The 14,490-nt window shown below is 40.9% G+C and overlaps 1 protein-coding gene across 7 annotated transcripts in view; it reads right to left on the bottom strand.

Moving 5' to 3' along the window:
- Nucleotides 1-14,490, bottom strand: part of atg7 (ATG7 autophagy related 7 homolog (S. cerevisiae)) — a 71,528-nt gene that overhangs the window by 36,610 nt on the left and 20,428 nt on the right. For 4 of the 7 annotated variants that reach the window (XM_023261703.3, XM_023261704.3, XM_035944187.2 and 1 more), the window contains exons 15-17: nt 13,036-13,151; nt 7,192-7,267; nt 2,915-2,995 (exon numbers count right to left, since the gene is read on the bottom strand). In XM_023261703.3, coding sequence (XP_023117471.2) covers nt 2,915-2,995; nt 7,192-7,267; nt 13,036-13,151 — 273 coding nt within the window. The other 3 variants (XR_008601679.1, XR_008601680.1, XM_035944190.2) reach the window with 3 other exon arrangements.

Genomic DNA, 14,490 nt, shown 5'->3' with positions numbered 1-14,490 from the left:
GAAAAAAAAGAAAAAAACATTAAATGAGGTGTGTCCAAACTTCTGACTATATCTATCTACCTACCTATCTATCTATATATAATATTTTAAGTTATTTGAAAATATCAAATGATCTATAAAAATGTTAAAATATATAATACATATAATAAAATACTCAACAATTAATAAGTACAAAATTAAGTTAAAATTAGTAAAATGTTATCAATTATGACATTTTTGGCCCAAATATATATGTTTTAGCTCTAAAATAAAAAAGAAAATTATAAGAACATTATATGTACTGCAGTTCAATTAGTACACACTTGAAAGCAGACATATTATTGAGCCATGGTCTTGGTGCAATGGTATAAATCTTGTAAGACAAAAACAAATCACTGTATCAATCATTCACAATGAGCCTATTTCAGCTTTTTTAAGTGGTTTTAACCTTTGGCAACAATGTTCACATTTATAAACACGCAAAATCAGTTTGTCATCTTTACAATCTGTCCACTTTCCGTCAATGAATAGATCCCTAAAAACAAATTTCCATGTATCAGGATTACATATATAAAAGTTGGTTTTTCATTTAATATGCCTTAAAATGTCTTAGACAAGCTGACAATAAGTCTGTACCTCTCTCCATGAACTACTTGCTGCAGCTCAAGCACACCAGCTCACTGATGGAACTCAGATATTGTTAAACTGCTGCTGTTGATGTAATTCAGCCACACGTTTGGCTCAAAAACCAATTCTGAAGAAGAATAATGATGCTAAAAGTTGCACCCTGCAAATTGAGGGGATTGGTTCCTCAGATTCATTATATATGAAAGCCTAGAAGTCTGAATGTGTGTTTATAAAATGGATGGGTTCTCTGCAACGTTAAGATGTAAATACTCTGCCATTGAACTAACTGCTTGTGTCATTCATAATATGTATTTCAACATATGAAAAAAAAACATCATATGGACTTCTTAACAAGGTAAAAACTTGATCTTAGTCTTGAAGTATAAACTAGTACAAGTTACTGAAAGTTAGAAAGTAAGGAGCACCTTAATAGGGAAACATGGTGAGCTATGCAAGTGATCATTTCAAAGTCTTTTCAAGAATTTGCACTGCAAATATAGAAAAAAAAGTTTACTATTAATAGTGGTAGCATATTTGGTAGTGTGTACAAGTAGCCGTAGTAAGAAGTGTCTGGCACGGTTTTAGACAAAGCCACGTCAGCTGTGATTTACTCTTTGGCGTGCAGTTTTATTGGATTGTAGCCCCAAAAAGAGTTAGGAAATACACACACATACACACAGTGAAAAGCTCCAACTCTACAGGAACTGCTCCAGCCCAGACAGGGGCTGAATTGTTTTGTTTCCATAGTGACCTGGCAGCACACAGCTGACTGCGGCAGGAATACACACAGACAGACATGCACTTGCTCACACACACACCCACAGAGAAGACAAAGACACACACACACACACACACACACACACACACACACACACACACACACACACACACACACACACACACACACACACACACACACACACACACACACACACACACACACACACACACACACACACACACTAAAGTGCACGCACATAGATGGACAGAGAGACTCACAAAAGGGGGAGAGATGTGGGGGAGGAAGAGCAGGAAGGAAGGGAGAGGAGGTAAGACAGGAGAGGAGTAGCGGGAGAAGTGAAATAGGAGTAGGCTGGAAAGAAAAGAGTAAAAGGCAGATAAGTAAATGCAAAACAGAGAAGGGAAAAGATGTGTGGGTGGGATTAAAACTTATTCACCAGTTTCACAACATAAACTTTATCCCTGCCTCAGCGAAGAATCATCTTTCTCTGCTCATGTTGTTCATTGTCCCTGACTACACAGCCTTTATACAGTCCCTATCAAACCATATGAAACCTCTGTGCAGACCGAATAATCTCATCAGTCACACAGGCAGAAACATGACACCTTAAGATGGGGTGGAACGCCATACTTTTTTTTTTTTTTTCTTCTGTCAGAGCGTAGGTGGAGAAAACTTTTAGTGCACAAGCTAGCCAACTCCCTCCCTCCCCCCGCTGCCTTGGTCTCTCCCTCTGTCTTCACATGAAAGTGATAGATCTGGGGCTTTATGACCTCTTTATAGACACAAAGACTGCATTGAGATCAGGAGAGAATGAGAGAGCGAACCAGCCCTCCACTCATCACAACACCCTTTCTTCAGTGCTGCATTTCCTCTACTTATAACCCCACTGACTACCACCCACCAAACTCGCTCTTTAAAAAAAAAAAAAAAAAAAAAAAAAAAAAAAAAACTTTCTGTCTAAATTGTGGTTTTCTCTCCTTGCTCCCCCAGTCTTACACCAAAATACACTAACCAATCACATCGCCGGACCCTGCTAACCACATTGGCCAGTTGGCTAGGGACCAATGACAACGCAGTAAAAACAAAAAACACGAAGAGCAATTTCTCCCATCCCACTTGGCTGATTTAGGATTTGTGGACCCTTCAACAACCCATCTACACACATGCACGCACACAGCAGTGGTGGGAGCTAATTCCACTCATACGACAGTTACTGACATCAATAAGCAACTGCTGCCTGATTGTTACCATATGGTTTTACCAGCTTTTCTGTGTGTGTCTCTCTTCAGTATTCCTCGAGGAACAACATTTCAACACAGCTACACCGACTTAACAATGTGGAAAAGGGAGAGATGGGAATCCCCTTATTTCTGCTAAGGCTGCAATTTGTGTTTCAAAACAATGTTGTCACATAGTAACCAAGTATAATCCGATAAGTAATTCAGAACCTCCTTATCTGCATCTGTATTCCAATCTTTCTAGCAAGTTGGAGTTCAACATTAAAACACCATTTTGGATTTGACAATACATAATTCGAAGTAGTCAGTTACAGTCTGAGCCACTTACAATGGGGGAGCAGGCGGTGCATTTGTCGAAGGCCAGGCTGGCAGGCAGGACGTTGTCGAACCTCGACAGAAAGCCTCGTATCTGTGGAGGAGAAATCAGCCCTATTGAAAAACCACATCATTTATGAAAGCTTCACATTTAAATAATGTAAAGACAAATAACTTTAACCACAATGGCACATGTTGACAGAAACAGAAGATAACCACAAACAAAAATCAGTCTTTGGTGAGATGTGCTGTGTTAAGCAAGAGATTTCAGACAAACTGTCCTTAATATGTGAGAAATAGTACCCCTAAAACCTTTATTCCTTGTAAAAGTAACACTAGTACAGCAGTAAACATGGAAATGAAAAAGCAGCAAGACATTTTGTTTTCTGTGCTTCAAGGTAAAGCAAAGAGCTCCCTCTGGTGTCCCGTAGGAAACAACCACTTCAGATAAACCTTGTCATCACTGCTGAAAACCTTCACTTCTAATTATAGCTAATTACCTTCATTACTGTCTAAAGAACTTCTTCCAAACACACACATGGACACACACACCAGCAACTCTTCAGTGACACGTGTTGAAACACCACTCATCACCAATATATTCCTTTCATCGCTTCCCTCCTCCCACATCCTCCTGTTTTTTAATAAAAGCTTCAGCCAGTTATGTTTTCTGGTGACGTACATAGACCAGAGGCTGAAATGACTTCCTGGCTGTAATTAACTGGTGGTGAAACCGTCAAATAAATCGAACATTTATGACCAATTATTGCACATGCACAGCAAGTGAACAAGGTGAAAATTAAAAGCTTTTGGGCTCTCAGCTGAGATATTTGGATACAAACGCCATGACTTCTTCACACACCCTGATGTCGCTGCTCATTCGGGGGACAAACTAAAGCCATCGGGTTAAGATGTGCATCCTAAACTAAGTGCCTGATGATGAAGTTTAATTGGTACAGTGCTTCAAAATAAAAAAATTGGTTCATCACAGCTGCACAAGTCATTTTATTTCGCAAATGTTTTCTTCATTCACTTCTCGGCTTTTATATCTTTTCAGCAGTTTGCTCATAATTTCAATTAAAATGGTATAGTCAAGGACATGCAAAAAAGAATAAAACAGGCAATGCAACCGCAATAAAAGAGACTTCGGATATAACATTAATGTGAGAAGAGAGCCGGCAGAGTAAATATGTCCAGTGAATGAAGTAACAAATGAAGGGGTGAGTGGAAGAGTGAGTCATACCAAAGGGTGAGCGTGGGCAAGTGAGATGGACTTCAACAGACTCGCAGCTCTACATAAAACCCATGGCCTTTACAGAGAGCATATACTGAGAAAAAGGAGTCCAGGTTTGCCTTTCAGTGGAAATACTCAGTGAACGATAGCATCGTTCTCATTTGTAGATAGTAAAAAGCATGGAACGCTAAGCACTGCTCATTAGACTTCCTGTATGGCATTTAAGACAGTTAAATTACTAACTACCTTTTTAGAGTCTTGATTTTAAAAGCATCTTACTGTTGCTTTTTATTTACATCACAGGAATAAAGATACATTATTTCCACTAACAATGATCATTTAAAGCTTTGAAAGGAGAATATGAATAAGAATATCTTTTTTAAAAAGTTTTTGGGGACGTGAATTGGGGATCTAAGGACAGAAGACGTTGCACAGATTGTAAATTCCCCTGAGGCAAATGCATCATTTGTGATATTAAGCTGCATAATTTAATATAATTTGAAAAAATGGTTTGACTTGAGGTCAGAGTAACTGTATTCTGTTTGATTAGCTGTTCCTTAAATCTCTGACATACAAATGCACCCAAAAACAAGTAGCACAGATTTCCATAGATTTTAGAAACTTTACAGGAACTGAAATTTCTTCTTCTGGCACAAGTATTACTACACTTCTAATTCTAGGGTCCATAATTGACAGTGGCAACAACTAAATGTTTACAAGCCAAAAAAAGTTTTAATTCTAATATTACTTGCACTTCCTTGGTCAGTAATTTGGACATAAATAAGATATTGTGCAGTTTTTGCAAATCACCACCAGCTGTCACTGTGGCACCACAGAGAAAAAAAACCTCTGACTGCAGTGTGCTGTAAAGGCATAGACTGCTGGGCGAACATGCATCCAGGCATGATATACACAAGCTCACAGGACAAATAGATTCCCTCCCTCGTGCAATTTATTTGCTTTGCATCTGTCACTCTCTGTACGGTCATCATTATCCCACCATCTCTCTGTATATGAACGCACATATAAGACACCATTTTTGTATGCCGTTTTTCCATGAGTTATTTGGCTGAAATGCCACGAACAGTGGAGGTGTCAAGCAAATGGCAGGAATTCAGATTTCCAGGATGATGAACACTGACGATGATGCAAATAGGGGTGGCGTGACACAGCAGTCAGTCAGCCAAGAGCACAGTTCAAATGTATGCAAATTAATCTAGTCTCTGTTTTATTAACCCTCCCCAGTACAATGTGTAATCATTTCAGCTATGTCTATTATGCTTTGAAAATGTTATGCATTGTCTGTCTGTAAAATATTTTGTGGAAAAGTAAGGCTGTGCTATTTACTTGCATTTTCAGCAGAACTGCCTTCAGGTTTTGGACTGATAACTTTTTTGTTGATTTTTCATATACTGTATATTTTGACTCGTCTGTTTTTGGTTGTCATTGGAAAATCAGTCACATCTCTGGCCTAAAACCAATTTTATTTTTAGTAATTGATCTTAAAAGGCGACCGATCCAATCTCGCCCCCTTGCAGGGTTTTGGGGAAAGGATCCATAAAAACCGATGTACCCAATAGCCACTCCAAAAAATTATCTGCATCTTTGTAAAAAATTCTCACAAATGCACATAAACGATGATTCAGAGAAGCGCACGTACACATGAACTCTCCTGCCTTTCTTCTCCACACTTCTTGTGGTGATATTACTACTGTAACCATCTCACTGATTATGTTTTGTATGTATTTGTCTGACCTCAGCTGCTGTCTTTCTTGAACTATGAAAGTTATTGCCTGCTATGAGGAGACACAGGCCTCTTTTCTTTGACCCATTTCTACTTCTGAGCATTCAAACTTATAAAGGGCTGAATGGGATTGATTACTACAGATAAAGAGCAAAGACGTGCATATCTGCAGCTACAATTTGCATATAATAAAATCTCCTTTTCTCTCAGTTAATGGGATGCATACGCTCAGTCAGAGTAAGATCTCTAATTATGATGGTTTAAAGGCATGAAGAGGCTCCCCATTAGGGACCTTGAGTCATGTTTGATCTTTTAAATTAAAAACACTAACTGACCATTGAAATGATCAATAAAAAAAAAAACTATGTGCATGGTAATATATATAAAAACAACAAGCGTAAACATTTTTTTTGCTACTTCTGTTCAAATGACAAGATATTCATTTTCAAATTTAGGTATAATGAATCACTAAATACAGCTTCAAACCATGCCAGAGAGTTGCCACACAAACTACTAAAGTAGAAGTCTCATTTTAAATAAGGTGGTATTAAAGTAAGCTGTTGTATTGCAGAACACTACATTACAGGTATTTGTCTTTCTAGTTATTCAGCACATAACAAGAGATCGCAAAAAATGCCCCCTTTCACTTGCAAAATATAATTAACACATAACCCTTTCTCGATGAGACACCCATGAATACAGCTGTCTCTCTTGCCAATCCAAAACTGCACTTATAGTGAAATGCAGCTTGTTCAAAACATTAAAGTAACATTTTAGGCTCTTTCACTAGGATCTGGTTAAATCATTCAACACCTTACAACATGTACCTTGTTGCCACTTGTTACCTTGTAAATGTCACTGAGGGACTTGCACTCTCAGGGTGTAGACCCTTGGCTGCTTCAATGATAAATAAAAAACAAATAAATAATAAAAAATGACTCATTTTCTACCACAAAATGTAATTATGAGCTTGTTGAAATATTCTTTACTTGTGTTTACTGAGAAATCCTCAACCTTGGTAATGTAGTTTTAGAGACAGGGACCAAATTTCACCCTGTTTAAGACATTACTAGGGCATTTCCAAAAATTAGAACATTGTGAAAACATTTATTTTTTTCCTAATTTAATTCGAAAAAGTAACCTTTCTTACATTCTACATCCCTTACAAATGAAGTGTAATACTTCAAGGGTTTTTTGTTTTCATTCTGATAACTATACTGTCATCATTTTGTTCTTCTGATAGCTCACCCAGCTGGAGGTGAATAGGTGAACAGCAAACTACGTCATAAAACATGTGAGACATGTGTGTTACCTGATGTGGCACAAGACCCAGAGAGGTGGGAGGTTCGTTCATTCTGTCTTCACTGCTACTGGCAACTGCATAGCCTCTGTAAGTGGAGAAAAAGAGGGAAACATTCATATACTTTTTGACAAAAATTTAACTGTAATTTGGGCAATTTTAGCAACATTTCTTCTTGTCATGGAAAATATAACCCTTTTAAATTTCTGATTAAATTTGACTGAAACAGAGAAAAAAAAAGGCATAAAATTTCCCTAAAGAACATAAAGAATTTTGCATATCAAATATGAGCCAAGCAGAACACAAATTCTGAGCCAAGCAGAACAACACATAAATCAATAGATGCTGATTCATTTTTATCATACCCATCAAATCTACTCTGTAAATCAAAACATACTGGAATAAAAGACAGAATTTTGTAACTTATAATAAGACCTGAGAGATCCAGTTCACTTCAACAGTAAGAGGTTTTGCATTTTACATGAGATCTGGGAGCTCCTGCTAAAGATTTTTACTCTCTGTGGATAGTAATGATTATAACAAAAATATCACATCTCACACTGACCTTACAGTGGTTTTGCAAAGTCAGAAAAGTCTGTCAAACTGCTGCAACATCAATCCCTATGTGCCAATTTTCTAAATCCCATGATGGTTACAATGCAAGATTCCACAGGAAAGCTGATGTATGGGACTTAAAGGGGATAAAGAGATGAAGGGAGGAGGGTATAAAGAAAGGGGGAAAACACAGCTATCAAATGAAAACAAGGACACGCAGAGGACCAATGCAAGACAGGGAGATCTTAGTGTATTGGAAGGAGCTACACAATCATAGAAGTAAAGAGAACACATGAAAACTCCTTTGCTTTCTAAGCATTTTATCCAGGACAGAAAGACCAGCTCTGTACAGCTTAGAACACCTGCAAACATTTTGTTACAACTCGGCTCTGAAGCTGCAACAAAACAGGGAGACAACAACAGGGTGGTGACTAAAAAAAAGGTTTTATTGTAATGCAAAACCAAGCCAACAAGGTGCACGAAAGACTATAAACCAAACCAAAACCAGGCTTCTGGAGCTCCAGAAGGAAGCAGCTCCTGTCAGAGAGAGCCAGACACTGGAAGTGAGGGAGGTTTGATGCAGTTTGAGCCACTTGATCCCAGGTGTGGCTCAATCAGCTGACGACCCTCAGCTTCTGAACAGGCACACCTGGTGTCCAAGAGGAGGGTCGTCACACACTCTCCCTTAAGATGAGGCTTCCCCTGGGAGTCTGAGACAGCACACATCAACAGTACACAATACAATCGCTTGCTGTGATAAATGTCACCAAAATACTTTCTGCAGATCCCATAACTACAGGTACACAATGTCCAGGCCACCCTGCACAGACCCTCCCTCCAGGCAGCCCACCTTTCCAATCCTAAACCCAGCAACCCCCGGTGATGGGAGAAGCGCTTTAAGAGTGGTAAGGTTGGAAGAAACAGACAGGGCCTAGGAGGTCTAAGCACTGGATCCTCCAAGCACGTTTCACCAGCCAGGGCTCTGGACAGCTGAACTGTACAAACAAAAACATGACCTTGGCCAGCACTCACTTACCAGTTTGTGTAGTCTGCACCCTTTTCCACCCCTTCACGGGACTGATGCTGCTGGGCCTAGGTTTAAACAGACTAACAAACTGATGAACTGATTTACTCTGCGGAGGGGAGGACCGACTCATCTTCGACCTAACATACAGCGAGACATCTCTCTTCAAACCAGGCCAAAAGATGTACTTTCAGAGGTGACAATACATCTTACGCACCCCCAGATGTCCATACTGGTCATAAGATGTCCTCAGCATCTTCCCACAGAACATTGAAGGCACAACAACCTGAAAAACAGGATCACAAATGAAACCTTTCCCAGTTGGCACCCATTTCCTTACCAACAGATTGTTTTTCACCAGATAACCCTGTGCAGAACTCTCCCCATCTAAAAGCGAAGAATCAAACATTGCACTGAGGGAAGGATCAGCTTGTTGTTCTGCTGCCAGGTCACTGTGAGAAACTGAAGGGAAAGAATCGGGTATCACCACAGTGAAGGATACTCTCTGGACCACTCTGCTTGGAGCCTGATTCTGCCTCTCTACCAAACACTGACCAGGTAGCTGTGCAAACAGGAAACCTCTCTGCAACAGAAGGAGAAAAAGTTACTACAAGTTGAGGTGGACCATCAGCCCACACACTGCCACCAGCCAGGTCCCTCCCCAGAATAACCTGCACCCCCGGGACTGGTAGAGCCGAACGCACTCCCATGGTAACCTCCCCCTGAACTAGACCACAGTCTAGCCACAGTTTATGGGCTGGAACAGGCAGCACCCCCAAACCCATTCCCTTCATCAGAACCTTTTCACCAGTAGCCGTGATCTGAGAGAACGGCAGCACAGAACTCACAATCAATGAGCGGCTTGCTCCAGTATCTCTCAGAATTCTTACTGGTACCTTACCATTACTACCTACCAATGACACATAACCATTAGACAGAAAGGCTGAGAAATCAGACTGTAACCTACCTTTGTCCACTGCAGATTCCCCCTTAAATCTGTGAGAACAGACACCAGGAGAGAGGACACCAGTAAACCTCCTGCCAGGAGCAGTGAGTGCAACAGGCTCCACCTGCCCACCTTCACAACTACCTTTTACTGGACATTCAGCTTTCCAGTGTCCTCTGCCTCTACAGTAGTTACAGGCGTCTTCCTGATTCCCCTGTGCCTGACTCCACACAAATCTGTCTGTTCCAGTCTTACCTGCTGACTGATATTTATTTTTACCACCGTCCTGAGCTCTGTAGTCACCAAGATGTGTCAGCACATAGTCATCGGCTGCTTCCTCTGCTGTCTTCACCTTATGTTCACCTATATAGACAGTAATATGAGGAGGAACTGAGTTCTTAAACTGCTCCAGAATAATTAAATCACACAGAACATCACATGCATGAACATTCAGTGAAGAACACCACCGATGGAAATGAGTCGTCAGCTCTCTGGCAAACTCTGTGTGAGTCTGGCGACCAGACTTTTCCCAGGATCTGAATCTCTGCCTGTAAGCCTCAGGTACCAACTCATATGTTTTTAGCACAGCAGCTTTGACAGAAGCATAGACCTGACTGTCTGCCACACTGAGGGCACAGTACACCTCCTGAGCCTTGCCTGTTAGAACACGCTGCAGGAGTAACGTCCTCTCAGCATCATACCAGCCTCTGGTCTCAGCCACTCGCTCAAACAGAGAAAAAAAATGTATCAGGATCACGTTCACAAAACTGAGGGACCAAATGCAGATTCGTGGACACATCAAATGAATGTGTAGGACCAGACGAACCCCCAGGAGTCTGACCAAGGACACCAGCAGAACTCAGGCTCAGTCTGCGCTCCCCCAGCTCAAGCCTTTTAAGCACAACATCTAACAAAAGTAATCTTTCACGCTGCTCAAATGTTAAAGTCGAGCTGCTCAAAGCAGCTTCACCAGAAACAGCCTCACCAGAGTCTAAACTAGCCTCAACAGAAGTCATGACTCAACAAACTGATACAATCCTGATTCAGAGAACTGCTCTCTAACAGTTAAACCTCTGCAGCTGAAACAGCTGACTCGTCACCGTGGCTCCGTCCCTCTAACTGCCTCAACCAGAATCTAGCTGATCTCTCCCTCTAGTCTTCAGGTGGTACTTGTGGTGGGTATTTATGCACTATACTCCCGCAGGCCCGGCAAAGCAACCGAGGATCAGCGACTCCACCTGCAGCCTCGGACATGCTCCCGAGACAACTGCTCCGACCACGTTCCTACCACACTACCGACCCACCAACGGACTCCAAGGGAGTTCGCTCTGAAGCCTAACAGGGACAGAACCACAGCGACTTACCACCACTGTACAGCTACAGAATCCATAGAACAGAGACACAAACACCAGCATCACACCCTGGTGACAAACTTCCTCTGAGTAAATATACAAAATTACTTTAACTTACAAAGAGCTGCTTTTTAACTCTAGAAAACACTCACCACACGTTGTCTCCCAACAACCAGAATGCGCAGACCTCCATTAAATGCTGAACAGCCAGGCCACACCCAGAGTCACTCCAGACAGCACCTGTCTTCGTTCACAAAAATGACCAGTCTCTGCCCACGATGGTAATCACCCAGCAAAGCTACAAACACGTACACTGGTTCCCCTAATGTGTAGACGAGCCCCCATTTGTTACAACTCGGCTCTGCAGCTGCAACAAAACAGGGAGACAACAGCAGGGTGGTGACTAAAAAAAAGGTTTTATTGTAATGCAAAACCAAGCCAACAAGGTGCACGAAAGACTATAAACCAAACCAAAACCAGGCTTCTGGAGCTCCAGAAGGAAGCAGCTCCTGTCAGAGAGAGCCAGACACTGGAAGTGAGGGAGGTTTGATGCAGTTTGAGCCACTTGATCCCAGGTGTGGCTCAATCAGCTGACAACCCTCAGCTTCTGAACAGGTACACCTGGTGTCCAAGAGGAGGGTCGTCACACACACACAACTCTGAAAGAAAATTGCTGTCTTATCAGGCCCAGCAAGCGGCCACTTCACTCTATTATCACAAGAAAAGGCACACACAATTCCATTTCCACAAGGACACAACCGTGCACACAGATACACACTTAATAGGTAGTAAAACATCCACATCAGTGAAACACACATTGTAAGAGTTGGAATTAAGGAGCTAGCACAGGTGGTAAAGAGAATTTCAGAGCATAACGTTTGAGCTTTTGCGGCATGGAAATGAGAAAAAGCTGGCAAAGCTGTGGTACAGTCATTTTACCAACAATACCTGCAGCACCACGGGACCTCAGCTGTGGTGCTGCGACATCAAAAACACAGCATCTCTCTCAGTTTAAAGTCTGGAGTGAGGTTGAGTGAAGCTCCTGTGTGAGTACTTCAGACAGCGACTGGTGATCTGGGTTGTTTACTGAGGTAGATGAGCGCCTGACTTCTAAAAAGACGTGCAAAGATGTTGTTTTGGATTCAGATTTGAATGTGGAGTCAACTGCAAAAAGAAAAAAGCAATGTGACACAAAACCTTTTTCTATTATGTGAAGGAGTGGGCATTTTTTAGCAAGCGAAGTGAACATGTTATGCTGCACAGATGAACTCAAGCAGCTACCAGGGATCATCCAGAAGGACGGGTCAGAGACTCGAGTATCTGCTACCCTAGAATATTAGCGCACGAAGTCTCATACAAAGATGGCCCCCTTTGTGTTTCTTTCTTAGTCTTAAGCAGTTTATAATACTCTGAATAGTTTTTATGCCAGGAAAGTTTAAAGTTTAGCGTTACATGTGTCTTCCTGACTGTGATTGTAGCTGCTGTAACAAAGTAATTTCCTACAAAGGCTCAATAAAGTATCGATCTACTTACCTATCTTTCTTGTTATCTATTTATCAATTTTCTCAGCACTGGGAAAAGTGAGACTGAGGCTCACTATGAACAATCCGGATTATTTTCATGTTTTTTTAATGATAAAAAAATGAATATGTGCATCTTAGCAAAAGTTTTAAAAAGGAGGACCTTCAATTAGTTAAGTGCACTGTTTTCTAATCAAACTAAAGATTTTGCTTCTGTGTAACTTTCTACTGTTACTTCAGATCTTTGTAAAGCATTTGAGCTATCTCTAGCACTCATTTTAAATAGCCTGCATTCCCAATGCTTACCTTGCCTTTGGTATTAATTGCTAGCAAGCACACACGCTCTGTATTTGGAACATCTCTGTGCTCAAGATTCTATCCTCTGAATGCTTGGCCACATCAGTATTACAACTACAACAATTCCTATTATCTAGCCAACACAACTTTTACCATGCTTACCCTTCACTGTGCTGTAGAATGGACACCATCATCTCCACAGCCAGGGCTCCAGCAATCATGGCAAGGCCCGGTCGGCTGACTGTGCACTGTTGATCCAGGGTCCGATCTCTAGTTGACTGTTTACGACCAAATAAAACAGTGGAGAAAACAAGGGGCAAAAGAAAAAGAGTAATATCATCAGTGTAAATAATCATTTCCAGACAACATTCTACAAACCCAGATTTCAATCCACTCAACCTGAGAGGTTCTCCTCAAGAACGGTAAGAAGAGCGGAGATGAGGAATCATGGCACATTGACTAATATGGTACTTTCAGTTAAGTAGGCTTTTAATAATGCTGCAGCATTTTTCTGAAAATAGGAACATTATGTCACTCTGTCACTGGCTGGCAACCTCTTGCCCAATGTCAGCTGGGAAAGGCTTGTGCCCACCCGTGACCCTGTAAAAGGACAAGCGGGTATAGCTAATGGATGGACGGACCATTAGCGTCTGTACCAAATTGCATGTAAATTCCAAATTCATTTAATAGTTGAAATATTACACAGCAGACCTAAGAGCTCGATCAATAAGTCAGCAGAAGGAACGGTGAACTTATGAGCTCCAGAGCCATACAAGGAGCATAGACTTTAAAAATTTGAAGTGTAATCACTACAGTAAAAGTAATAACCTTGTTTAAAGACGACATTACAGCTAAACTTGGCATTTTTAACATGCTTCACTTGGTATAAGAGGTGGTCAAACAGCATGTGTTTGACAATGAACTAACACCACTTGTACCCTCGTTACATTATTTCTATGTATTTATTCATTCACCAAACTCAAACTCGCATCTCCATTTAAAACTTAGCACATGCAGGCTGTAATCTGTGACAGTGAGCTGGAGCCGCATGGCAATTATAGGCGAGGTTCTAGCTGAACAGAGCAAGGTTCCAACAACTGGCTGTGGCCTTTAATCACTGATTACCAGTCTTCATACATTACACTGATCATAAGGTCACAAGAGAGAAGAAGATGAAAATGATGAAAAGTGTCAGGGGATGCAGTCAGAATGTGGGTTGTGAGAAAAGTGTGATTTTCACAAGTGAAAAGGTTGTGTCGGGCATTTCTCCCCTTCTTCTTAACAACACGATTACACATGGGATTTTTAAAAGCTATAGATTTTCAGCATATGAAAATGTTTACAAGAAAAATTCAGACCTTCCTAGAAAATGTGAAAATAGTCACAGTGATTGAGCTGATTGAGTTGAACCTTCATCAATAGATATTTTGATGACTCGGTGGAAGAAGACGAAGTTTTAAACATAATATTTACACCATGTTTGCAGTTGTCGCATAGAGCAACATTTATTTAGTGTAATTTTTTTTTAAAAGTCCAATACCGGTTCTCTTTTCAGTCTCCAAAAATTACTGAACGTTGGAGAAAACACATCAACAAATCCTACCTGCTGTCTATTAA

Source organism: Amphiprion ocellaris, chromosome 5 (genome assembly GCF_022539595.1).
Source record: "Amphiprion ocellaris isolate individual 3 ecotype Okinawa chromosome 5, ASM2253959v1, whole genome shotgun sequence".
Classification (NCBI taxonomy): Eukaryota; Metazoa; Chordata; class Actinopteri; family Pomacentridae; genus Amphiprion; species Amphiprion ocellaris.
This window is presented reverse-complemented; position numbering and strand designations above follow the sequence as displayed.